Raw genomic sequence first — 25177 nt, 5'->3', positions numbered from 1 at the left:
GAAATGATCACTGCATTTTTTTCAGGCACAACAGTTCCAATATTTCCATCACAGTTTCACAGCTCAGCCAGCTTAGATGTGTTAAGGAGAGGGGGGGCTTCATAATGTCATCTTTTTCTTTAATTTTGCTTTTAGCCTGTCCTATGAAATCAGGCCAGGGTTTCTCAGACTGTTTATAATAACAAATAAAGAATTGTATTTAACTTAGGGACCATCAGTATTGACTACATGGCTTAATGCTCTTTTGTATTTGACTTTTAAAAATTTAATCCACGAGTATGTGGAAGACCTTATTTCCATGTCTGTTGCCCTCCCGACGGCTGGAGCAGATTTGGCTGCTGAGGACAGCTGAGTGGTGCCCCCTTCCTTCTCTACTATTCCAGGTGCATCCTTCCTAAGAATACACATTCACCCTAAAACTCAGCCATTTTGGATACAGACAGACGACAACCCCAGAGCAGCTGTGGTTTGGTCAGTAGAAATTGGTAGCCACTCCTATTTGAATCTTTAAATTTAATATTTAGTTTTGTGTGCTTAATTTCATTTTCCTCTTCAAATTATTATATATGGCAGCACATTTTTTAAAAATATTTTATTTATTTATTTTTAGAGAGGGAAGGGAGGGAGAGAGAGAGAGAGAGAGAGAGAGAGAGAAACATCAATGTGCGGTTGCTGGGGGCTATGGCCTGCAACCCAGGAATGTACCCTTTCTGGGAATCGAACCTGGGACACTTTGGTTCCCAGCCCGCGCTCAATCCACTGAGCTACGCCAGCCAGGGCTGGCAGCACATTTTTAAATACTGTTATACTTGATAACTAAATTCACTGTGCAAACTATTGTAGAAGCTGAAAGAAAATGAAAATTTGTATAGAACTTGCAACTATGAGGTATATGTTTATAGAATCATGGAATATTAAAAGCTAAAATGGATTTTAGAGATCACCTTGTTAAATCCTTGAATTTTAACGGTGAGGAAACTGAGGCCCAGAGAGCTGAACTAAATTACTTGAACACACAACACTCTTGTCACTTTTGTAATATCAGCCATCCTTCTGGTCTGAAATCTCCATACTGATTCGAGCTGTTAAATGGAACAAGTAATGAATTTAGGGTCAGCTGGCCTACACCTTGAGTGCCAAATTATGCACACACCCTGGAGAAAATCACTTGACCTATTGTTGGTGCCGGTTTCCTCATCCACTCAATGCGGATAATAATCCCCTACTTTCAGGGACACCGTGTGAATTAACCGAGATTAAGCCCTGTAAACTATAAATTATATACAAATGTGAAGTATTATCATTAAGAGGGAATGTGTGCTTCCACTAAATTAAGGCATTTTGTTATCTGGGAGGGGAATTATCAGTTAGCTCACACATTAGCAAGGCCTGAGGCAATGGGACAAAATAATAAGTTTTCATTGTGGGAGGAGAACGGTGGAGAAAGACCTAAGGCTTTGGCAATTAGGGCAGGAGAGGGCAGTTGCCAAAAATAGCAGAAAGGAAAAGAAGGAGATGGGAGCCTCCTGTTAGGATGGAGAAAAGGGAGGTTTGGGGACGGGAAGTAAGGTGACCCCAGCGACCCAGCCAGGAGGTGGCGGAAGGGGAATGGAAACCCAGGCTCTTTGATTCCAGAGACCAGATATGATTCTGCGCAGGGAAGGATTCACAACGTCATAAAGGGAATGAAGTTTTCGAGCAGAGGTCACAGGGAACATTCTTTTCTCCTGTTAAAGCTGTAGGTGACGCAGGCTGTGAGGAAAACCTAGGGGAACTCTGGAGCTCCGTGAGGCCGGCGTGTTAAAGCAATGATGAACTACACGTTCTGTTTACGGCCAGATCGAGCCAGTGACCCTAAAGGAATTCTGACAGGACTTTTTCAGTGATCTTTTTGAACTTTAAACAGTTCATTTAAGAACTCAACAACTTCTAAATGTCTGGTTCTAATATTATTGATTTACCCACCAAAGCTCTTCTCAATTCACAATCCTTTTCACAATCCCTTCTAACCTAACCAGAGGCTATATTTCCTACTTGGGTTGTAAATCGAGAAAAAAGGAATTTAACAATTTATTAAACCTTTTGATTTCATCCGCTGCCAAAGATCTAATAAAACCCAGCGCTGACGTATGTCACATGACCCAGTTTTTAAAATCACTGCAATGAAATGTACCAATTATGAGACTAATCGTTTCAGGCCAAACCCACTTTTCAAAAATACCAGTTCAGTTTTTGTGTTGAATGTTTTTATCAGACAGGTAGCCCTCCTGATCCCATTCAAACGGTGAGGCCTCCTCATCCACCATCAGTGCCCTAAGAATGTGGGAAAGAATTGTAAATGTTCTGTTTGAGAAACCCCACGGGGGGGGGGGGGGGGGGGGGGGGTAGAAGTAGAGGAAGAGAAGCGGCTATGGAAACAGTGACGCATGGAAGGAGGAATTTGTTCTGAGGTAGACGCCAACCCAAAGACCAGACCTGTCCCAACGGTCTCCTGACGCACAGCACCTTGCTTCCTTGGGGGTCAGAACTGTTTGCATGCATCCATCTCCCTTCTGTCTGACGTTCCCTAATGAGGTATTTCTTTAAGTAAGCAAACGCTCATTTGTAAATGCAAACATCATACCTTAGAACTGGCTGACTTAATCTGATTGCTTTCTCCCTAAAGTTCAGCTCAGCCCTGCTGAAAAGACACTGAATCCGAGCAAATAATTTTTTGACTCAAGACCTCTCTGCTCCCTGGATTTATTCCATCGCTGAAACCCCCAGCTCGCCCTTGGTGATGTGCTCCCCTTGAGATTTCAGCTGTCAGAACGGCCCGTGTGCCAAGGCAGAGGCCTTGGGTCCTGGGCAGCCGTCCCCTCTAGAGAGTTAAAGCTTTAAAAACATTTCAGTCGGTGTTATTGACAGTTGATTTATGTCCTTTGAATTTGCACTCCTGAACCAAGATTCTTTTTTTCCCCAGCCATAGAGAGTATCATCATCATTTAAAATAGTAAATCTGGGCAAATGCCAAGGTCTGCTGTCTTCTGAAGCCTGTCTATGCAATCAGTTCACTTGGCTTGTGGCTATGTTTCAAACCCAATCAACTGTCAGGACTGAAATTGGAAGAATAAACACCGTGTTATCTTTGAAGAATCATCGACTTATATGCAGAGATGCTTTTATTTCACAGATAAGATACCAACTAGTGTTTTCATTCATAATGTATCCCATTCTTTGATTTAAAAAGTAACACCTGGAAAATTGAATTCATTTTATCTAAATGTTAACTTGTGATTTTTGGTTTCTTTTAAAGAAATAACTAGGCATTTAAGTTATAATTTGAATTAATGCAGAATTGCTTTCTATAAAAACTGTTAGATCTTGCAAGTGAATTAGCCCTAATACTTACACTGCTCTCTTTTTTATACTGAGGATGTTATGTTCTAAATTCATGTTCTAAAAATACAGTGTTCTTTTAAATGTATCTGTGTGTATATGCATTTAAGAGACACAAAGCTAAGTATTTGTAAATAAGCCCTAAAGTTCTTTCAAAACTTTGATCGCATTTTTTTCATCTATAGAATCATAAAGTGGTATATGAAGGGGGTTTTTTGATGACACATATAAAAATACCCAAACCATGCTTATGCCCAGACAGACTTACAGCCGCCAGGCTTGTGCATGGAAAGTCCAATCAGCAGATTGGCAAGTGCTGATCTTCACGGGGAAGAGAAGAAGAAGCACCCCTCTGTCATTTGCTGTCCCTTTTAACAGACAAGAAAAGACCCTCACCTTAGTGGCACCTCAGGACCTGCCTGTCCTTTCTGAACTGAATTTATTCAGGACTCTCCCGTTCCCTGGTGCCCTGTCAGCAAGCAGGGCTGCTCTCAACATTGTTAAGCACCTCAGTCTGCAGGTGCGCCCTTTATCACATTCTGATCATCTGGAGACAAAATGCCCAGCACCAGTGATGTAACAGAAGCAAATGATATCTCTGTTTGAACTTGATGATTAAAAAAAAAGAGAGAAATCTCTTACCTAACTAAGCCTAGGTATATGTACTCCCCTAAACAGATTCTATTTTAAAGTAATTGTTCTATTTAAAATTAATTATTCTTACCGAAATACTTACACACCAATTAACAGGGAAGTGCATGTCAGTAGTGCCTTAAGGAAAATTACTTATTGGGGTGACTGAGGCTTGGCATTGTGATTGAATATAATGCTATCCGCCCCCCACCCCACCCCCACCACGGAGAGAGGTGAAGGCTGCATCTCTCTCGAGTAGCCCCTCAAGGTTAGCTTAGAGCAGTGCTTCTGCTTTGGAAGAAGCTGTCAGCCCTCTGGGCTACAGGAATACGCTGTTTTTAATAAGAACCTTACACAAGACAGTAGCTATGATTTGGAGTCTATTTTCTCCATCTACCATTCTTGAAATGGGACCGACCACAAGGTGACTGAATACTTAATGCCAAACTAGTTCTGAGCATTGGAAATCACCAAGAACTTCAAATCCAGATGTTAAACTTCCAAAAAAATGGTCTGACTAAGATGCTTTGGGAGTATATCCTCCACTTCACACTCTGCAAACATTGTTCAGTTGTGTCGCCATCCAAAACTCAAGAATTCAGTTGGGGTAGGTGTCGAACCCCTTTGGCTCAGCAATAATCAACTGTTATTCAGTGCATGGTTTTTTCTGTAGAACCAAGTTTAGAACTTGCATGGAGTCCACCCCTAGATATTACTGTGCCATCTCTGAAAAAGAAATAAGGTGCCCATTGAGGAGGGCTTTCTGGTGGAGTCTGTGATTGCAGCAGGTTTTGGGGGTCACCATCTGTGACTTTCACTTTCAAACTTGCTGATGGTGACTAAGATAAAGAAACTGAAATTGCTCCTGTTTCTGACCCCTTGCTATGTTCCCTCTGCCCCCAACCAGTTAACCGTTGAACAAGTTTACCTTCTTAAAAAGTGTCACTTAACTACATCTATCTGAAAGTTATAAGTACACCTGCTCGGGGAGTTCCCTTATGAACACTAACCTAAATTCAGTTGTTCATCGCCTCTAACAAACCCTTCTCTGTCTCACAGCACTCACTTTGGCAGTACTTTGGCTGTGGGGGACTTTACGTTCTCCCCCATCCCGTACCACATTTGGGCCTGAGATCCGTGAGCATCCCGCAGTGAACTGGACTTGGAATTGGATTGCCATCAGTGACAATGCCTTGTGCCTACTAAAGTCAAAAATAGGAGAACTCAGAGGATGTGGAGATCAGAAAGAGTTTTCTTCCGTATCCCCAAGGATATTTGACTCTTTGACAGAAAGTTGGTGAAGAGATTAAGAAGAGCCTCCCATTTACTTCAAGCAGCCACAGTGGGGATGGGTTGGGGTGCACGAGAGGCAGAGCACAAGCAGTGAAGAACACGTGTCATTCAGGCGTGGCCACGGAGCCCAGCAAGGCCTAAGAAACTGAGAGCTGCACAATTAAAGATACAATCAAAATCCTACCTCGGAGTCCCCATAGAGGTGAGCAGAACCATTGAAAATGCAGAAGCCCTGACTGCTACGAAACCTTCATCCCCAGAAAACCGACTGCAAGCCCCAGACCCAGAAATATGCCTCAGCTAAACATTTACTGCTCAACATTGAAGCAATGAAGCTCTGTTTGGTTGTCAGACTTGATAACTGATGTAGAATATGGGCATATATCTTTTATTTTTTTTAAGGAAACGTTTTCATGTCCTGCAAGTGTATCAGAAATAAAAAAAAGTGGAAAACGATACAGCGGTCACACTCCTTAGTGTTAGATAAACCAGACTAACCATGAGTCTCTGATCACTGAAAACACAATTCTCGTCTTTTATTTTTAGCCCCGAATCCTTTTATGACTATTTTTCAATAGTTAAAATTTTTACTAACAATGTGCATTGTGGAAAGTACCTTCTTTTTCTTAAAAGGCATATGTGAATTAATTAATAGAAACTGAAATATATACATATACGTTAAGCGCTGTATGCATTTTATCATTACTTGCATTACTTTTTATGTGGGAGGGGGAGGGCAAAGGGAGGGATTGACTAAATTAGAGAAACTATTCCTAAATCCAGAAGTCTCCAAGCAGTCATCATATGTTCATAACTGCTCACTGTCCTGGAATAAAAGTTGCACACAGTTGATAGAATTAATGTTTCAGCGAGCCCTAAGCATGTACTGTTAAGTACCATTGGCCACCATGTACTTTCGAGAAGGAGCTAGTGCTGGGTTGGCTGTACTGGCAGAGGGACTGCAGTAAATAGAGGCGTCTGGCTTGCGCTGTTTACAAACTACGCTGTCTTAAGAGGTCCTGAGACCAGCGGAGAAAAAAGAGAAATGACACCGACAGACTGCTGAGCGCTTTCTGTGATGTTTCTGCCTCAGACGTTGTGCTGCGTGAAATTCGTACGTTCAGGCTCTGGGAGTCGGGTCCGCCTGACACGCAGTTGGGCTAAAATGAATCTACTGTATTAGTTTTGGTGAAAATGATTAAGCTCTATGGATTCAAGAGCAGTTCTATTTTTCAAGTAGTCAAAGGCAAACAAACCCCAATGTAAGAGACAAACGAGGAGAAGCCTGGCAGGGGTGAGGTGGAGTTGCTCAGGAACGCAAGCTGCACGAGCCATGATCCGAGCCACAGAACAACTCGGAGTCGTCGATTTGGCCGTTGTTGTTGTTGTTGTTGTTGTTGTTGTTGTTTAGTGTGCTAACATGCAACATTTTAAAAAGCCTTGTAAGGAGACTGTCCATCACAACAGGCATAATTTTAATCAGAATTCTTATAACATTTCCCAAATTCCTAAAGGCAATCAGCTCCACTCAAATTAGTAACTCAGATAAATCACCATTAATTAGCTAATATAAGCCAGCAGGTGGTTTTGAGCCCAAAGACATTCCCTGGTTATTTAAATTATGTATGCCACACCACACTAAAAAAAAGAGTAAGTAAAAAGGAGCACAGAGACAAGTCTATTGAAAAAAAATCCGTTGAGGGATAATATGCAAGTAAAATCTCCTGCAGCTCCCCCGTCTTACCCAGAGACATACAAGGCAGCTTTGACCCCCCTGAATCAAAAAAATATCATCCAGCTCTTATTTCAACATTGATTATTCATGCATTGCACGGGGTGTGTATTGGAAGCTTACTTGAATATATTTGTTCTAGAAAGATTACCAATTACTAAAGAATAGGAGAGGAGGAACTGTTTTTCATGAATAATTTGTGACACAAGAGGATCTTTTTTTTCATAATTTCTATGCCCCTGTGTTCATTACTTGACCTACTCCAATTTGTGTAATTGGGGGTTATTTCCTAGACCATAAAAGGAGATAAAGGCCCTGAGTAGCTGCCAGCGTCTAAGACTGTATTTGTGATTAAACAGTACAGAACATGGTTTGTGTTGAAAATTGGCTTGTCCACACGGAGGCAACTTGCCTATTAGGATCTATCCCTTTACTCTCCTGAACTCCTCTTTAAACAGTTCAAACTTTGATAGTCTACTGACAATACTTCTGGGGCAAAATCATTAGACTTCAGATACCCAATTTTATTCTGTTTTCCTAATGCGACCTATAGGATGTATGTATCATTTTAAACTTCATAGGTATAATATCTACTTAATAAGATTTCTAAAACATGAGCATAATAGGTAGACATCTGCACCTGGCTAAGGACTTTGCTGAAGAAAATCATAGGGTCTGATTCTGTTTAAACGTGAGCGTGGAATTTCAGTAAACTGTGACATGTTGAGTCAGGAGATGTATTTTTTTTAAGAAGACCAAAAGTCTTTTTGAGTTGAAGCTCCTAAATGAGTTTCTGGAATAGTCTGGACTTGGTTCTGGGTCATCCTTTGAGCTCCATTTGGACCTGTGATGCAGAACCTTAAATTTATATCTTCATCACATCTGGAAGGAAGGAGGCAGAAACCAGACCAACCTACAGAATTGGGGCACTTCTTGAATCACACTCTTTCACCTCCACCAACACATCACGGTCACCTGGGGGCAGTCCTTTTGTTTAAACTAAAATTACATGGAAAACGCTTTAAACCTGCATGTCTCTATGTTGCATACTTGCAGCAGGATCCGGCTAAACAGGAAATCATGCCTACTTTCATTTCTTGTAGTTAGGGTTCAGCCAAAACCCTCACCATTTCTTCACAAATACAACCACCTAACATCATAACGTTAAGCCAGTTATGGAAAATCAGCTCCCAGTGTATTTGGAACTTGTGGTGTTTCTAACGTCTCTGACACTCGGTACAACGCTCCATCCTGTTCCGAGCCCACTAACAAGCCCTGTGTGGCGGTGTAGCCCTGGCCGGTGTGGAGCTGCAAACACTGACTTGTTGCTCCCTTCATGTAACCATGCCCTTTGATATCTTTTTTTTTTTAAGTCTGTAATAATGCTGTGACTACTGCTGTTCACAAATATTTTATTTATAAAATCTATCCTCCCCTAGGGCTGGTACAGAGGAGCTACAAGCTGAAGGCTAGTGTATAAACTCCTCGCACTCTAGGAGCCTGAGCTTCGTTCTCACCGTCAGTCACTGAGCAGGGAGTTCAGACAGAGTGAGCTGGCTGTGCTTCCCACCTGCAATGCAGGAAGCTAAGCATGTCTTTGCAAATAGGTTTCCCTGTTGTGGCACTCTGTGCACAAAAGGGGAAAAAACATTGCGAGGTGACAGTGCCCTTTCTTTCAGTGTGAGTGCCAGAGGCCAGCACTGCAGGCAAGAGAAAAAATGCTTTTAAGAGCCTATCGCCATCTTTGTATTAGCACTTGAATGATAAACCTTATACAGTAGACTTCAAAACCTTGAGGAGTCTTTCTGTCCCCCACCCTCCTGACTCTTGATTGTGCTGTTCCATAAATTATTGAAAACGTGAGCATAGCGTGAGTCCCGGCAGGGTGGGCAGAGAGCACCGCATCGTGTATGCGAAGACCTGCGGTTTCTAAAGGTGCCAAGATCTTTCAGTCAGCGGTAGTTGACTGCTTCCACCTGTGGAGCAGTAAGCATGACTGTAGTTAAAAACTGCACTGCAACCTAGAGTTCAGACATGAACTGAACTCTGTTTAAAAACAGGAAGAGCTACTCTTCTTCACTGGGGAGTGAACAACGAACAAGGAACGCTGCCGCGACTAACCACTCTGAAGGTGTCCGCCTCCCCGCCCCCCAACAGTGTGGGCTGGTCCCGGCTCCAGGACTGGAGGATCTTGGCCCACCTGCCACCATTCCCTTTTCCCGTGCTGCGTCCAGGAACGAACTCCTTCTACTTTCTCTCACTCAATTCAGAGTGCTGTCTGCCCTTTTCCTCCAGGGTCTTGCTCCACTCCTGCCTTACCAGGCAGTCCACCAAATCCTACCACTTTCTCCGGCCCTTTGTCTGATAGTCCTACTATGAGTATGTCATGTGCCTGATCAAAACTGGGGATAGTCCCACACCCACTCCAGGCCTCTGGGTCTTGGTGTTCAGCACTGGTTCACTCTCCGAATCTGGGGAGTGTGCTATTGATGAAGAATGACCAGGAATCCATTTCCAGCTTCCTTTTAACTTTACGGATTTTCACTCCTGAATTATGATAGGGTAAGGGGACCGTTCTCTCTGTCCATCTCTAATACATACACATCCCTACAGGGTAGTCGGACTAGCTGTTAATTCATCAGCCTTTACTTGAGTACAATTTATAAGCCAGACATTCTCCAAGCCCTGGAAATATCAGCTAAATAAAACACCATCCAGCCATCGAAGTGCTCCAGTACAGACAAATAAGCAGATGACAGCATACTTTGAGAGCTGGGGAGAGGGACATACACGTCACCTGTGGGGACACAAGAGAGGCCACCACCCATCCTGCTTATCAGAGACACCTATTGCATCTCCCCACTGTGCTCACGGAGTGATTCAATACCCGTGCTGCACCCTTTGTGGGGCTGGAACGTGTAGGAGAAGGCAGCTTGGGAAACTTGCAGGCATTTACCAGATGCATCTCCTTTAATCCCGGAAAATCTGTGTTTGAGGAACCTCTAAGCTCCCTCTCTGCTGCTGATAACCTATTCACTCTTCACCCCCCACCCCGCCCTCCTCTCTCTCTCTCCCTAACACACACACACAACATACACACAATACACACACTGTGCAAACACGCATCTCTACATGGGAGACATCAAACCCAAACCTTCTTCATTCACAGTGAGAATAAGCAACCACCAGACACATTGGGATATTGTCTGTACAGACCTAGATGGATTCCAGAGGGTGGCAGTGCTCCTTGCCTTCCTGCCCCGCCCCCAAAGGCATCCTGGCAGTGCTCTTCCTCATCGATAAGTAAGCGACTCCTGTCTTCCTTGTTGAGAAATCAAGTCTTGAGTTTGTGGGCCTTTGCTCCTCCCCGTGAACAAATGTTCCGAGTGTCCCTGCTGCAGGGTTCTGTCTGCTCCTTTGAGGAACTGCTCCAGGCGAGGGAAGCGCTCCGCAGCCCAGTTTGTGGTTATTTCTGTTCAGTCAATCCTGGACATAAAAGGTGCCACACCCTACCGACGCCATAATTCAGTGGCCGGGCTGCCTGCCCCCCTTGATGGGACTCTGTCGGTGGAGTGCTCTGTCCATGTAAGCTGCTATACCAATTTGGGTTTTTTTAAGAGCTAAATAAGCAAAATGCCCAGCAGAAGAAAATTAAAGCAATCTTTAATAATCCTCAAACTGGATGTATGCACCCCCGAGCTGACGTGGAGGAAAATGATGTGCGAAGACACGTGAGTGGAGTAGGGGTGCGTATTTCCTCGGGTGCCACGAGACTGAAGGGCGCCCGTGGTCAGCGCTCTGCTGTCTGTGGGACACGAGGAGAACCAAATAGCCCGGAAAACGCAGCCTGGCTGTGCGCAGCGTGTTCGCCTTTGAACTCCACGAGCCGTCCACCTCTAATGCAACCTGACACTGCTAATTTTGGCATTAGAGTTTGAAATGGAAATCAATATCTGTTTGGAGCTTGAAACCAGCGTGACCGGACGTTGGGCAGAGCATGGCCAGGCGCCTACGTTCAGTGATCTGTGAGCGCCGCCACAGACAGCGTCCAAGGCAGAACGTTGAAAACACATACCCAGGTGAAATCTGACTGCCAGAGTGGAGCTAACTATGTGGCACTCTCCCACCCCGGTCAGGCCCGTGACGCGTTTCCAAGTTCCTTGTACGTTTGCTTTTTAAAAAGCCCTGCTCCTGAGAACACGCTCCACGTGAGACCTGGAGCCTCGCGTGGCCTTTCCTGCTCCAGCCAAAGGTCTCCGACTGATGTAGGCGAAGCATAGAAGGCCCCGGGCCCGAGGACTGATTTCTCTCGTGACGTCAGGCTGAGAAGTTAGCTGATGCTTTTGCTGCGGAAAAGAATCTTATCTGAGAAATTTATTTTTTGTGTTTTCCATGATCTTTCTTTGCTTTGTATTTCCATTAAAATCTTTTCTGGAAAGAAAATTATATTCAAAGGTGTTTTATATATGTGGCCTAATCGAATCTAACCTTTACTTCAATCTAATACTCAGATCCACTATTTTGTTTTAAAAGAAGAAGTAAGGGGAGGGAGGAAAGGAAAGGAAAGGGGAGGGAGTGAGAAGGAAGGACAGAAGGGAGGGGGGAGGAAGGTTAGTTCACACCGATGTGTGCAAACAAAATTTTTGCAGTGTTTTCAAGAATTTCTTTTATTTCTAACTATTAGATTTATTTACTGTGCAAACTGATTTCTGTGCCATCCCAGCTGTAAAAAAAAAGCAGGAAGGAATAAGAGTCTTTATGCATACCCTCTAGAGTTTCTTAATAGCCCCAGCACCACAGTTTCTCATGTTCCAAAAGTACCACAAATAAATTCTTATAGCAGAGTCGAGCATCCCAAAGTACACACCTGGTCATAACCTGGAGCCCCACTTCAACCAGCCAAGGGCAACGTGTCCAGTTACATTCTGCGGAATGTGCTCTCCCCTCCCCCAACCCTCCCTGGGCTTCCTAGCCCTGGAAAGAGAGGCAGATTGACTCAATACCCTTAATTTCTTGGCATTTTCCAAAACAAATTTGAGACACATGTTTTTTTCACTAGGGAAATAGGAAACACAGGGCTGGGCTATCCTAAGCAGAGCTCGGAAAGACGGAGGTGGGGGAATGAGACTCCATGGAGTGGGGGTTCACTCAGCAAAAGGAAGAGTGATGAAGAACGCCACCTCCGGGATCGGAAGGCCCAGGTTCCGGTTGTGGCCCCGCCATTTACCGCCTGTGTCACTTGGACTCCTTGGCCCTCTACCTATTCGCCTGTAATAAGGGGATAATAATGTTATCCCCACAAATTAGATGAGGTAATGCTTTGGAACCCACTAGGTTCCAGAATGATGACCACCATCCTTACAGAGGTTTCTGGGTTGAAGGAACTTGGCATCTAGCACAATCTGGTACATTCTAAAGTTAAGATGTGCGGTGCCTGCCGTGAAGAGCAAAGGAGAATTGCCTAATCTAGCAAAAGCTTCACAGTGGAAGGAAAAATTAAATAAGTATTTATTTAAACTTAACCGTTTTAAATGATATGAAGCAATTGTGCATAATAATCTCCCTTTTTTCTGTAGGATCAACAATGTCAATCACTAGTGTTATTGGCATGTAAGGTAATTCTGTCAAAACATCTGTTGTTGAGAGGGCCAAGGGAAAACTCCCAGTGAGATGAACTTGGCTGGTTTTCAGTGCACGTAGCAATAGCTACACAGTTGGACTGGGAAATAAGACTTTAGTAATTTAGCTGTTAGTTCTTCAAAAAAATACAAAGTTACAGTTTTCAAAGCCCAAATTTTATATTTACAAGAATTATTTTTCTTTCTTTTTTTTAAAGATTTTATTCATTTATTTTTTAGAGAGGGAAGGGAAGGAGGGAGAGAGAGAAAGAGAGAGGGAGGGAGGGAGAGAGAGAGAGAGAGAGAGAGAGAGAGAGAAACATCAATGTGTGATTGCTGGGGGTCATGGCCTGCAACCCAGGCATGTACCCTGACTGGTAATTGAACCTGCGACGCTTTGGTTCGCAGCCCGCACTCAATCCACTGAGCTATGCCAGCCAGGGCTTACAAGAATTATTTTTCAATCAATCATCTTAAGTGAACTTTATCTGGAATTGCCTAATGAGTATATAAGCTGAAAAATGTTTTATATGAAAGCCAAAAAAATTATTCATATATTTAAATATATTTTCTATTTATGAACTTTTATTATTTCACATTAAAGCCATTTGGGAGACAAAAGTTTCTCAGTTTTCAATTAAACTTTTATAGTTTAAACTTTTTTCTTAAATCTCATTTTTTTCTCTGAAGCACTACAGAGGTTTTAACTAAAAGTTTAGTTTTTTTCCTACTTATAAGATGAGAAAATAATATATTCAGGAGGAAAACTAGTTCTTAAGAACTGAGTATTTCTTATACACTCACTAAAGGGTTGTCCACAGATCTTCAGGAGAATTTTTTTTTAAGTTACCCAGCATTTTAATCCAATAGCTTTGTCTTAATTATGTATCTTTTGTGCCCTCATCTAAAATTTTAAGAGTAAACATATTCATTCTTTATTTCAACAGACATTGATTGGTCATATGTGCCAAGCAATATTTTATGATGCCACATTTTTTAAAGTAAATCATAAGCTACAAACCATGTTCATTCAGAAAACACTAAGTATGTACCATCTCTAAGACATTATGCAAGGTACTGTAGATACAGAGATGAATACATTACTTTTTTTAAGATTTTATTTATTTTTTAGAGAGGGAGAAAGAGAGAGAGAGAGAGAAACATCAATGTGTGGTTGCTGGGGATCATGGCCTGCAACCCAGGCATGTACCCTGACTGGGATCGAACCTGCGACACTTTGATTCGCAGCCCGAGCTCAATCCACTGAGCTACGCCAGCCAGGGGAATACATTACTTTTGAAAAGAGAAAAGATTATAAACTTCAGACTATAAATAAGTGGTGATTATATACTTAAATTCAAACCACAAAAACGTTTTCAAAAATGACCCTACTTATCTGTAAGTCAAAATACACGCCCAGGTGCACAATGTGCGCGTGTTGGGGAGACGGACTCTGACACAGAGATTCTCTGCTTTTCAAATGTGTGACCAGCCCACCAAGCTGTCGAAGAATCTGAGTCCTGCCACAGGAAACCCAACAGTCTTAGTTTGCTGAGCCAAGCACTGAAATGCATTTACGTGTCCTGATAGGGTCGAGGTATTTGTTGTGAAACCCTGTGCACCTTACTAGTCTATCCTAAATTAGTTACTTTAAGCAATTGTGCATGAAACTCTCATTTCTTCTCTGAAGACCAAGCACTAGTCCAACGAATCATAGCATGACTGGAGATGGAGCTCCCCACCGCCCCCCTCTGCCAGGCACTCCTGAACCCACCCAATGTGAGCACCGCTACAAACAGTGCGCCAGAACTTGCCTCACAAACACTTTTCACTTGCTGGGTACTCAATGAATATCTGTTGGATGAATGAAAAATGAATAGGGGTTACCAGTTGAGAGACACAGCATGCATTCAGCATAAACTATGCCCACTACTGGAAAAGCAGCTTAAAATTCGCGTCATTCTGGGAGCGGAGTAGCATGAATCTCTGTCTCATTCATTATTATACAAGTGAAATAAAAAATATGTTCAATCAAAAGTGTGCACTGAGCAATTGTTTTGCTGCTCGGGTGCTACAAAAACACTGGTCTGAGCAGCATTTTAGGAGTCTTTGTGTATGATTTTTATTTCGCATTGTCTTCACTTTCTCTCCAGGAATGACTGATAGCCTTTCCTGGTGATATCTTGGCTTTTAAGAGTGTTGTTTTATCTATTTTTTATGGCCAACCTTACACTTGTTAAGTGTAATTTTCGCTTTATGTAGCATATAAAAAATCTGTGATATGGTGCACCTTGAATTAACAAGAATGGCTGGACAAGAGACAAGAAATCTTTTAAAAATGAATGTTCACATTAAATACCTTGGATAGGTAGGCCTTCTGGGGATTTTTCTGTAATGCAACAAAAGTGCACCATTTCTGTTTTCCGAAAGAGTTCCTTTCAGACACTGAGCGCGTCTAGAGTCCTATTACATAAGTAAGGGCTTAGTTTGCACATTCGCATTTCACATCTCGGAGTCTTACTAAATCCTTCTTGATCAATCTGATATTGGAGAGATCTGTATTGATTTATTCTACACTCGTTTATGGCATTTATTTTGACATACCTAAGATTAAAAGCCAAATTAACAAGCGTAATCAATTTTCTTAGTGATAAAGAAAAGTCCTCTCGTACCCTTGCACACATTCATCTGGGGATGAAAAACTCAAGTGAAGATGTTGTAATAAATGGATCGATTTATTCAATCGCTTGGCATAAAAACATTAGCCCTGGGAAAGCGCTTGCCTCTAAGAGCTTTAGCTCCTGAGCCGCACTCGTGTTGCACTGGATGATTTGCATTTTTAGAGAAATTTCATGTCTGCAATGAGCTCCGGTGAAAACATGAATACATTGCTTTCTTCCCCTCCTTTTCTGACTTTATGAAGCGGAATCCGTTAGGAGTTGAGTCAAAGTAAAATGAAATAAAGGCCGCAACAGCTCACATGAGGCAAACCCTGGGTGAGGGTTAGTCCGGGCTCAGGATTTGTCCTGGCCGACGTGTCAGAGCCGTGGCCTGCGGGGACATCCCTGGGGTGCGTGGCAGTTTTTCTAACTGCTGCGTCAGAAGCAGTCTCCAGAAAACAAGAAACTGAATAGACCAATAACAATTGAGAACTATGTAGGCTTTCCACAGCAGCGCTCTGCCAAGTCCGGTAAATGGACTGCTCCTTGCCTAACGCTATGCGGTAGCCTAGGAGCCTTTCCCGTTGCTCACCTTTCTCTGGTCACTGCAGTGAGGATGGGTATATAAGTCAGGTGCAGAGAAGACAAATACCATATGATTTCACTTATGTGTGAGCAAAATAAAAACAAAAACGAACAAACTAAGTAGAAACAGAATCATAGATAACAGACTGACAGCTGTCAGAGGGGAATGGGGTTCGAGGGCCGGGTGAGAAATGTGAAGGGATTAAGAAGGAAAAACCCCACAAAGATATAGACAGCAGCAGTTGTTGGGAAAAGCAGGTGGTGGGGTGGAAGAGGGCAGAGGGAAGACTTGGGGGCGGTAAGAGACTTGACTTTGGGTGGCGAGTGAATGGTGCAGCGTGCAGGTGATGTGTCATAGAGTTGTACACTGGAAACCCATATGGTTTTACTGACCAGTGTCACCCCAATAGATTCCATTAAAAATTGTTTTTTAAAAGAAAAGCATGAGCTGTGTATCCACAGCAACCTGGGTTTGAATCTCCAGCTGTGTAGGTGTGATATGGAGCAAGTTAATCCCCCAAACTTTGGTTTCCTGTCCTGTGCAACAGGGAAAATAATACCGGGAGTGTAGGGTGGTCGAGAGGTTTTTATTAAAAAGTCCAAATTGCATTCCCTCGTACAAACTGCATTCTCAATCTATGGGAACATTTAATTTCTACTCACGCTCTGTTGCAACTGAACAAAAGATAAGCAACTATTACTTCACCTTTTACAGAACCTGCTATTTTTCTACTTTGTTAAATTAGTACAAGAGTTAAGGTTATATAAAACAGTGAGTCTCAAATTTTCATGAGCAAATGAATCATGCTGAGATCCTTTTAAAATGCAGATTCTGACTAGTTACTTGGTCTGCGTTTCTAACTAGCTTTTAGTAGTACTGGTGGGAGAATTGTTTTGGTTTTCAAGGAAGATCTATTTCCAGGAATTAGAAATTACTAGGAACTTTGCTGATGACAAGGTCCATGTTTACTCATCTTATAATATTTGGACTGGGTATTGTATATCTACAGTGTCTTCTGTTTGGAAATCTCGTCATATATTGGAAAATTAGTGTTTTGCAAAAACATTAATTTTTGCATGTCTAGATTATTCATTGAAAATATTATAGCCTGTACAGGGTCCCATACAAATAATGCCCATTTTGTATTACAAAATCATAAGCATGTAACTCTGTAACATAACAATATCACACGCACACCATATGACATTTTAGGTGAAATGTTCAAATTGCTGTCCATCTCCTGTGAGACACTCACATACCCTATCAACCACATTCAAGCAAGCCTTACTTCTGCCAGACCCTGTATAATCCTTTGTTCTAAAGTAGCCTGTTTATGAAAAGAACATGGAGTTTGTGTGTTTTCCAAACTCTGTTATATGCTGTTTCACACACACACTCACACACACGTACACACACATGATCCGTTGTCCCACTTTGCCCTGTGTCTCAAGACACTGACTTCAGATGCATCTCACAGATTCATTGCCTTCTGGCTTCCCAGTTTGGTTTACCTAAGGGGAGCCGCCAGCAGGAGATCAGAGGTGAAGAGGGTGAAGAGGTCAGGGAATTATCTCTCTGCCGCTGACTTCAGCTCGGTTCTGGCAGGCGTCACACTCGACAACCGCTGCTTCTAGCTTCTACCAGGTGGCCCCTTTTCCAAATCTCTGTTTCTCACACAGGGTCCAATAACACCACCCTCTCTGGCTTTACCTTTGGCCCCAGATATAAGGTTATGGCACGGCATCCCTCTATTGCAAGTCGCTGGGTGCTTTCGCATCCCCATGGGTTCCTGAGCCCTGTCCTCATCTCACAGTAGTCCCCAGGTAGTCTCTTTGGGATCCCAGCTGAAGGTGCCCTCCATTTCCTCTTGACTTGTACCCAGCCCTTCTCTACTATGTGTATCAGACGGGACGGCAAAGGCAACCAACTACAAGAAATATCAGGAAGCATAAAAACTTGTTGCGAAGTTGTCAGTTCAAGAACAGTGCTAATGAGGCCCAAATTAGTGTCTGGCCGTGCCCCAGGATCACCGGCTGCATCGCTCCCTGACCAGCCATTCTCCACACCATCCGTTACAAGGAGGAGCGTGCCAAGAAAGGCAGGAGCCCCTACGCCAATCCAGCACCACTCTGGGAACAGAGGTCAGAAACGAGCCATTCAGTTGAGATGGCTTCAAGACCAGCATTGCTCCCACTGAGTGATATGATGCTACGAACCGTCTTGTACAGGCTGTTTAAAATACTGAAACCACAACTGTCAATATCTTTTTCAAAGATATACTATTATTTTGTTACTTCATATATAGCTAATTTATAATAACATGGGTTAAAAAGCAAACATCAAATTATACTTTATATTGGTAATGAAGTTCAGGGATTGTAAGACTATGTATTTAACTCATTTCTTACAAAATGTTAACTATTGTGATTAAGTGACTGAAACTAGATAACCATTATCTAAAGAACAACTTGAAAATAATATTATTTATTTGAAGTGATATTCTGATTATCAAGTGTGAATGGCAGATTTTCAGTTTATATGCATATTTCCTCAAAACAAAACTCGTTCCTCCTTAGTACAGTTGCCTGACAAAACCATATTGTAATTAGGCCATTGTAGATGTACTATTGTATTAATATTGATGCACTGGGCTTACTTCCGTGCTTTCAATTTTATATGATTTGAATGCATGGAAGAGAGGGAGAGATGGCTTTTTGTTTCAGAAATCAGTTCCTAAGACTCTACTGTCAGTGAGGGAAAAAGTACTGTTTCTACTAAAATTGAATCTATGACTTTAAGTAAAATGTGCAGAAATAATAAAGCCAAATATAACTCCTTCATGGCGTAATGCTAAAATCACCCACCGGATAGGAGCATTTTTATATATGGTATTTATTCTTCATTATTTTCCTAAAACACAATTGGTTTTATTTTTCACAAAACCTTCGGAGCCACCTCGATAAGGTGAACAGAAAGCAGAGTCTTTTAAACATTGGGTGATCAACTTTTGGACAACAGCAGGACCAGCATAGCTAATGGAATAATAGCCTGCAGGGTCCGGCTAAATATGATATACGAACGTAATCAAGCCCTGTGATGACTATTCAGGAGTAATCCCTTTAGCTTTGAACTGCGACATATATTTCAACGAGGCGAACACCATATGAAGAAATTCTCTGCAGACCACACTGATACAATACAGCCTTCATATCCTGCTCTGTGTGTTTGCTATTTATAGTGAGTTTTAAATTTAAGGTAATGACTACTGTATATTCATGTGAGCATACAATACTTTTGATTTGTTGTGGAAAGGTTGAATCCATTACCAGGGGTCTAAGTCTATAAACTCTGACACAACCTTTATGTGTGAGTTATTATTTTTTTTCTAGAATAAGGCCACTAAAAATGCTTTGCATGACAAAATTGTAAAAATTCACCTTTGCAGTTACAAAACTACCAGGCAGTGTCTCTTCCATTTCAATTCATACTTCTCCATGGATAACATTTTTAAATCTCATTTATTTATAATACTATATTATTGGAAAGTTACGTGCCATTATTTTTAAATAAAGGGGTGGGGTGGTAGGTTTATTGCAATTCCACATTCACTGACTTATTCTATTGCTCTTTGGTACGGTATGGGCTAAGTGATGGTATAAATGAGATCCTTTTGCCGCTGCTTTGAGGGATCTACCATTTGAGAGTCCTCACTATTAGCAACACATAAGTGCCTGTTTCTACCAAAATGTAGACGGTATAAGCAAATGTCAGACTCTCAACTTTGTCCTGGCCTGGTCCCCGTTGCTACTGTCCTTATCTTCCAGCTTCCTCAAAGTCCTAGCAATCAAACATCTCAAATCACACCATCAGTCAGACTCATGGCAGAAAACCTAGGTGAGGAATCAAAATGGGTGCTTTTGCGATTATAGAGCCCAGAGCAAACGACCCTGCGGTGCTCTCCTTGTTGCAAATAGAAGTATCAGGACACTTGAATGATGAGTTCAGGTGTTCTGTGTAAATTAAACATCACTAAGGTTTCCTGCCACAGAGAGAACATCAAAGTCTTCTATTTAAACTAGAAGATGTGGCCTAAAATTGAAAGAAATAGCTACAGATACAGCTATTCTTCCCAGAGAATCCACTTGAAAACTATTCAACAATAAAAACCGCTATTCCTCAACCTCTGAGGAATGAGTTTAAAACAATTATTTGAGAGCACCTAGGCATAATTTCAAACTTAAGAAATCCAGGAAGAATTTCTCCAGCTTGAAAGATACTGTTACACCCTTCCATATCTAGAATGCTGAGTGTAAGACATTAGATAGTATAAAGTAGGCACCAAGCAGGTTTCTATGTGTTGTGATGCAATTAAAAATATTAAACTGAGAAGCCCACATTGGCTCTTTACATAAAAGGAATGACAGAACACTCTAGTTAAGCTAAGCTTAACTAGAGCTAACTTAGCTAACAGCTAAGCTTCCATTACAAGAGTCCCAAAAGTACAGTAGTTATAGAATATATAAGAGTATTTCTTTTCTACTTCTTAAGTGACCCATCTGTATGTATGGGGTATCCCCATCGATATGTGGGGGCCATGACCTTCCATCTTGTTGCCCAGCATCATCTAGGAGAGGGTTTCTCAGTCTTGCACCATTGAGATTTTGACCTGGGTGATTTTTTTGTGAGAGAGGAGAATGGGGATGGATGTGATGGGCATTGTTGGATGTTTAGCAGCATCCCTGCCTCTTCCCACCAGATGCCAGCAACCCTTCCACCTACCACTTGTGAGACAACCAAAACTGTCTCCAGATATTCCCAAATGTCCCTGGTGGGGCAAAATTACCCCCAGTTGAAAACCTCTAAGTTAGGGTATTATCACTGTCTACATGGTGAAAGCTGAGTCATAATATAATAGCCCCATGTTCAAGAGTGAGGAAAGGGGAAGTTTCTGGTGAAATGAACTCCCTATGTCTACCACTCAGGCCCGGAAGCAGAATGTATCCCTCTTCCCACATTCATTGGTCAGACCTTAGTCTTGTGACTTCAACTAAATATTTCTATGCTGATGAAAAAGGATCTAGTAGAGAGAAAAAACTGATGTAGGAGGCAGAAGGAACCACTGGACCCATGTCTTGTGTGGTGGGCAGGAGAGGGTGAGATCTAGTGAGGAAGTAGAGGGGTTGGCCTTCCATGGGAGCATAAGGAAGAGAGAGCACGGGTAGCTACTCTGGACACAGAGCTTGTCTTTTCTTTCCTCCTTGAAACGAGAAAAGACATCATCAGCTGAGAATGATGATGTGAGTGGAGGGTTGGAGGTTTGGAAAATAGAAGAAAAATTTGAATAGACATCTAGGGAAGTAGTAGAATGAAGTGGCTAAGAATGTTTAATAGGATCGCCTCAAAGCATTAATGGCCATGAATTTAAAGTGAAGCCCTGTTGTATGATTTTTTTTCTGGCCACATTGAGCTATATGGTATATGAGAAGCATGGGTAGAGTTGCCTTTAACTGGGGTTACAGTTCTGGGAAGTGAGTGTGACAAAGCGGGAGATCAGAGTGAATGACCATGACATTTAAATTGCATGAAGAAGGAAAAGAAGACATCAAAATGGGGAGGAACAGTGCAAAGGTGGTAGGATAGGAAGAATTCCTGGGGTTAGGGCATTAGAGGGAGTGATCTAGAAGGATAAGAGCCACCAGTCAAGTAGTTAAATGCAGGAAACTGAGTCTGAGGGGGACCTGCAGTCACTGGTAATGACTGAGTCTAAGAATGACCACGGGAATTCATGACTGTGCTAGGGCGAAGGACCAGACCTGAGGGATGGAGCTCAAGGGACTGAGGAAGGATTTTCTGCGTGCTAAACTGAGAACGTGGTGGTAGAGTGCCAACGAGCCAATGCTGAGATCGAGGGAGAAGGACACCAGGTGATGGTAGATCACAGCAGTGCTTGATGGTGTAAACCGATAGGATGAGCTTTAGGAAAAGGAGGGCGGACAAACGTCCAGAAAGAGAGCGATAGAGGAGGACACCTACCTCTCTCCAGGTCCAGTGGTCAAAAAACGGAGAAAAACAAAAACAAAAAAAGGACTTCTGGACTGGCGGTGTCCTCAGAGGACAGCCAGGTGCCTGTTAGAGCAAGAAAACAAAGGGCATTTCCAAAAACAGGGGGAGAATACAGCAGAAGTAGTTCAGGAACCGTGGTGGGTGGAATGAGTAGATGAATTAGGACACAAAGCCTTCGGTAAAGCAGAATGCAAGCCAGGAAAGGGGGCCTGGACAGGGTGGCCTGTCAGGAGCGAGGATAAAGAGCATCTTCGTAGATCAGTCCCAGTGGCTTCAAGTCAAGAATAGAGGGACAGAGCTGAAAGTCCAGTAACAAATTAGCATGTCTATTAGTACCTATAAACTTCCCATATCTTATTTCACCATTTGGATACTTTAGATTGCTCTCTCATCTGAGTTTCCTCCTGAGCGTTGCTTTATCAAGTCATCTTGTTACCCCCAGAATGTGGCTGTTCTAGTTGCATGTGATATTTCACAAGAATTCTGCGGGTTAGATATTCAAGCATGGCTTGACTAGACGCAAACTGACGTCAGCCAATGGTGTTACTCAGCTAAGAGAGGGGCTGGTTTGAGAAGTCCAGGACAGCTCCGTCCCCAGACTAGAGCCACCGTGAGGTGGCTGGAAGGCTTGGCTCAGCTGGGACTGTCACCTGGAGTGTCTCAGCATGGCCTGTTCAGGATGACAGCCTCAGGGTGGGAGGACTTCTTATACAATGACCGGCTCTGCCCCAGTAAGTGTCCTAAGAGGACTTACTGAGTGGAAGCTGCGTAGCCTTTTTGGACTCAGCCTCAGAAGGCAGGCAGTCACTTCCTCCACATTCTGCTGATCGCAAAAGAGTCCTAGGCCTAGACCAAGAGGAGGGCAATTAGATTCTACCCCTTGGTGAGGAGTGGCCAGGTCACACTGTTGGGGAGCATGGAGAGTGGAGGCTATTGTTGCAGCCATCTTTGGCCAGTATTATCTGCCCTGGCGACTCAGGTGAGACATACCCCTTTGTCATTCAGTTGATGAGGGTAGATATCCCTGAGAAGGGATTCCCAGGTTCAAGCTCAAAATAACTGTGGGTTGTATTTGTCATAAACCATTAAATGTATGCATCTTTTTTTTTTCTTTAGAAGAGTCTAGAAGAGCCACATTGGAAAGTTTATATCAAACCTCAGAGGATTTGGAAGAAGAACTTGGTAAGATAAATCAAGTAAAAAGTTTCTATTAAGTACCCACATTGTAAAGATACGAAATATAATAGAATTCTTCAAAAAATAAGAATAATTTCAACCAGCACTTGATAAGCTAATACGGAAACACTGATTTTATTTATTCATGTTTTCATCACCATTTGTCCCTATATCCCCTCTTCCACCTCCGCTCACCCGCTTCCCACCCCCCACAGGCTCCCCACTGTCATTTGTGTCCGTGGGTTCTTGCTCTGTTTTTTTTTTTCTCTTGTGCTTGATCCCTCCACCCTAAACGCGTCCCTCCCAGAGCTGTCAGCTTGCTCTCTGGGTCTCTCTATTTTGCTTATTAGTTCAGTCTGTTCATTACATTCCACATATGAGTGAAATCGGGTGCTGCTTGTCTTTCTCAGACTGGCTCATTTCACTGAAACACTGCTTTAAAAAATCAGAGATTCACTTTTCTACATCACAGATGGTTAAGTATTTTTAATCTTTTAAGCTATGTCTGAAAATTACAGAAAACAATAGTATCTTTCAAAGTAAGTGTCTTTTACTTCCTAACCCAATATAAAATTTAATTATAGAATTTATTTTATTTCTGATTTCCAGATAATCAAACAAATGAGACTTCAGCCAGCTTTTGACTTAGCAACAAAGCAAGAAGAAATTTATCATGTCACCCACGTCTTCAGTTATTTGTATAGGAGTATGTTACAAATAATACAGCTAGGGTTATAATAAAACTGTGACTGTGTTTTCACTGGATTGTGTATTGCGATACACTACTACACATTTTGTCTAAAATATCTAACTCCATGAAAATAAAATATGTCCCAACTGCTTTAATAGTAACAATTATCCATAAAATAAACTATATATTTTTTCCTTTTAACCACTATTCCACAAGAATAATAAGGCGCGAGTGTCTTTTTAAATTTAATTTTAAGTTCCTTTAAAAATGTTTGGAGCCCCGACTGGTGTGGCTCAGTTGGCTGGACCTCACCCCACAAAGCGAAGGGTTGCAGGTTCGATTCCTGGTCAGGGTACACGCCTGGGTTGCGGGTTCGGTCCCTGGTTGGGTCACATGTTAGAGGCAACCCGTTGGCGTTTCTCTCTTGCATCGACATTTCTCTCCCTCTCTTTCTCCCTCTCTTCCCCTCTCTCAAAAAATAAATAAAATCTTGAAAAAAATGTTTGGGAAGTTTCGTGAGAATATTTTTAATCAAAAGGTCCACCTGTTTGAAAACACTTCAGGAAATTAGGTATGTCAAACATCAACCCGTCGGTAAGGTCAACAGAAACCAGGTTTTACATCATACTCTGAGCGGCCACCCTGCTATCCCGTCCGATAGATTTAATCAAAAGTTTTCTTTGGCGGTTTCTCCTTAAATTTCAATTTGAGTCATTTTTATTGGTGAACCTGATAACAAAATCAAGGTTTTATGATGACAGATGCAAATCACAATTGCATCAAATGCTAGTACTTATGTATAAAAGGTCCCTCCATAAATAATGCAGCAAGGACCACTCACGGAGGAAGGGCAACTGTTTACAGTGGTCTCTAATTCCTTTCGGATCTAAATGGCAGCGCCTGGAATACGGCATTCCGTAATGAACTGTAATTACTTTCACTTTCAGAGTCTCCTTTTAAAAGCTGCTACAATATTATACCATTTCTGTTTTTCATACTCTCTAATAAGATTCTCTAAAAGTGGTTTAAAAATGCATCCCAGATCCTAAGTAAGCAAATATCTTTGTACACCCACACTTTAGGTAACGTGGAAAGTATACTTACTGGTGGACAGCCTCTGGTCTAATTTTAAAGGACCCTTCACCCTTCTTCCCTCCTCCTACCCTTTCCCTTTTGGGGGCCTTCCTTTCCTCTCACAGGAGCATGACAGCACATCTACATGGGGATGGTGGCATAGTTTGAAGTGTATAGAAGACATATTTGGTTAACTTTCAAGAGTCTCATTTAAAGATAAAATATAGGAAGTTTTTAGAAAAAGAAGTGAACATAACTTCCATTATGAAAAGC

At 42.2% G+C, this 25177-nt stretch overlaps 1 protein-coding gene across 3 annotated transcripts in view; it reads left to right on the top strand.

The window, feature by feature from the left end:
* TTC29 (tetratricopeptide repeat domain 29) overlaps positions 1 to 24321 on the top strand; it is a 142159-nt gene extending 117838 nt beyond the window's left edge. The window contains exons 12-13 of one of the 3 annotated variants that reach the window (XM_028521509.2): positions 23080 to 23145; positions 23749 to 24321. In XM_028521509.2, coding sequence (XP_028377310.1) covers positions 23080 to 23145; positions 23749 to 23783 — 101 coding nt within the window. In that variant the 3' untranslated portion in view covers positions 23784 to 24321. The remainder of the gene's footprint in view (positions 1 to 23079; positions 23146 to 23748) is intronic. The other 2 variants (XM_036031860.1, XM_036031861.1) reach the window with 2 other exon arrangements.
* The last annotated feature ends 856 nt before the right edge of the window (positions 24322 to 25177 follow it).

This window comes from Phyllostomus discolor, chromosome 8 (genome assembly GCF_004126475.2).
Source record: "Phyllostomus discolor isolate MPI-MPIP mPhyDis1 chromosome 8, mPhyDis1.pri.v3, whole genome shotgun sequence".
Taxonomy (NCBI): domain Eukaryota; kingdom Metazoa; phylum Chordata; class Mammalia; order Chiroptera; family Phyllostomidae; genus Phyllostomus; species Phyllostomus discolor.
This window is presented reverse-complemented; position numbering and strand designations above follow the sequence as displayed.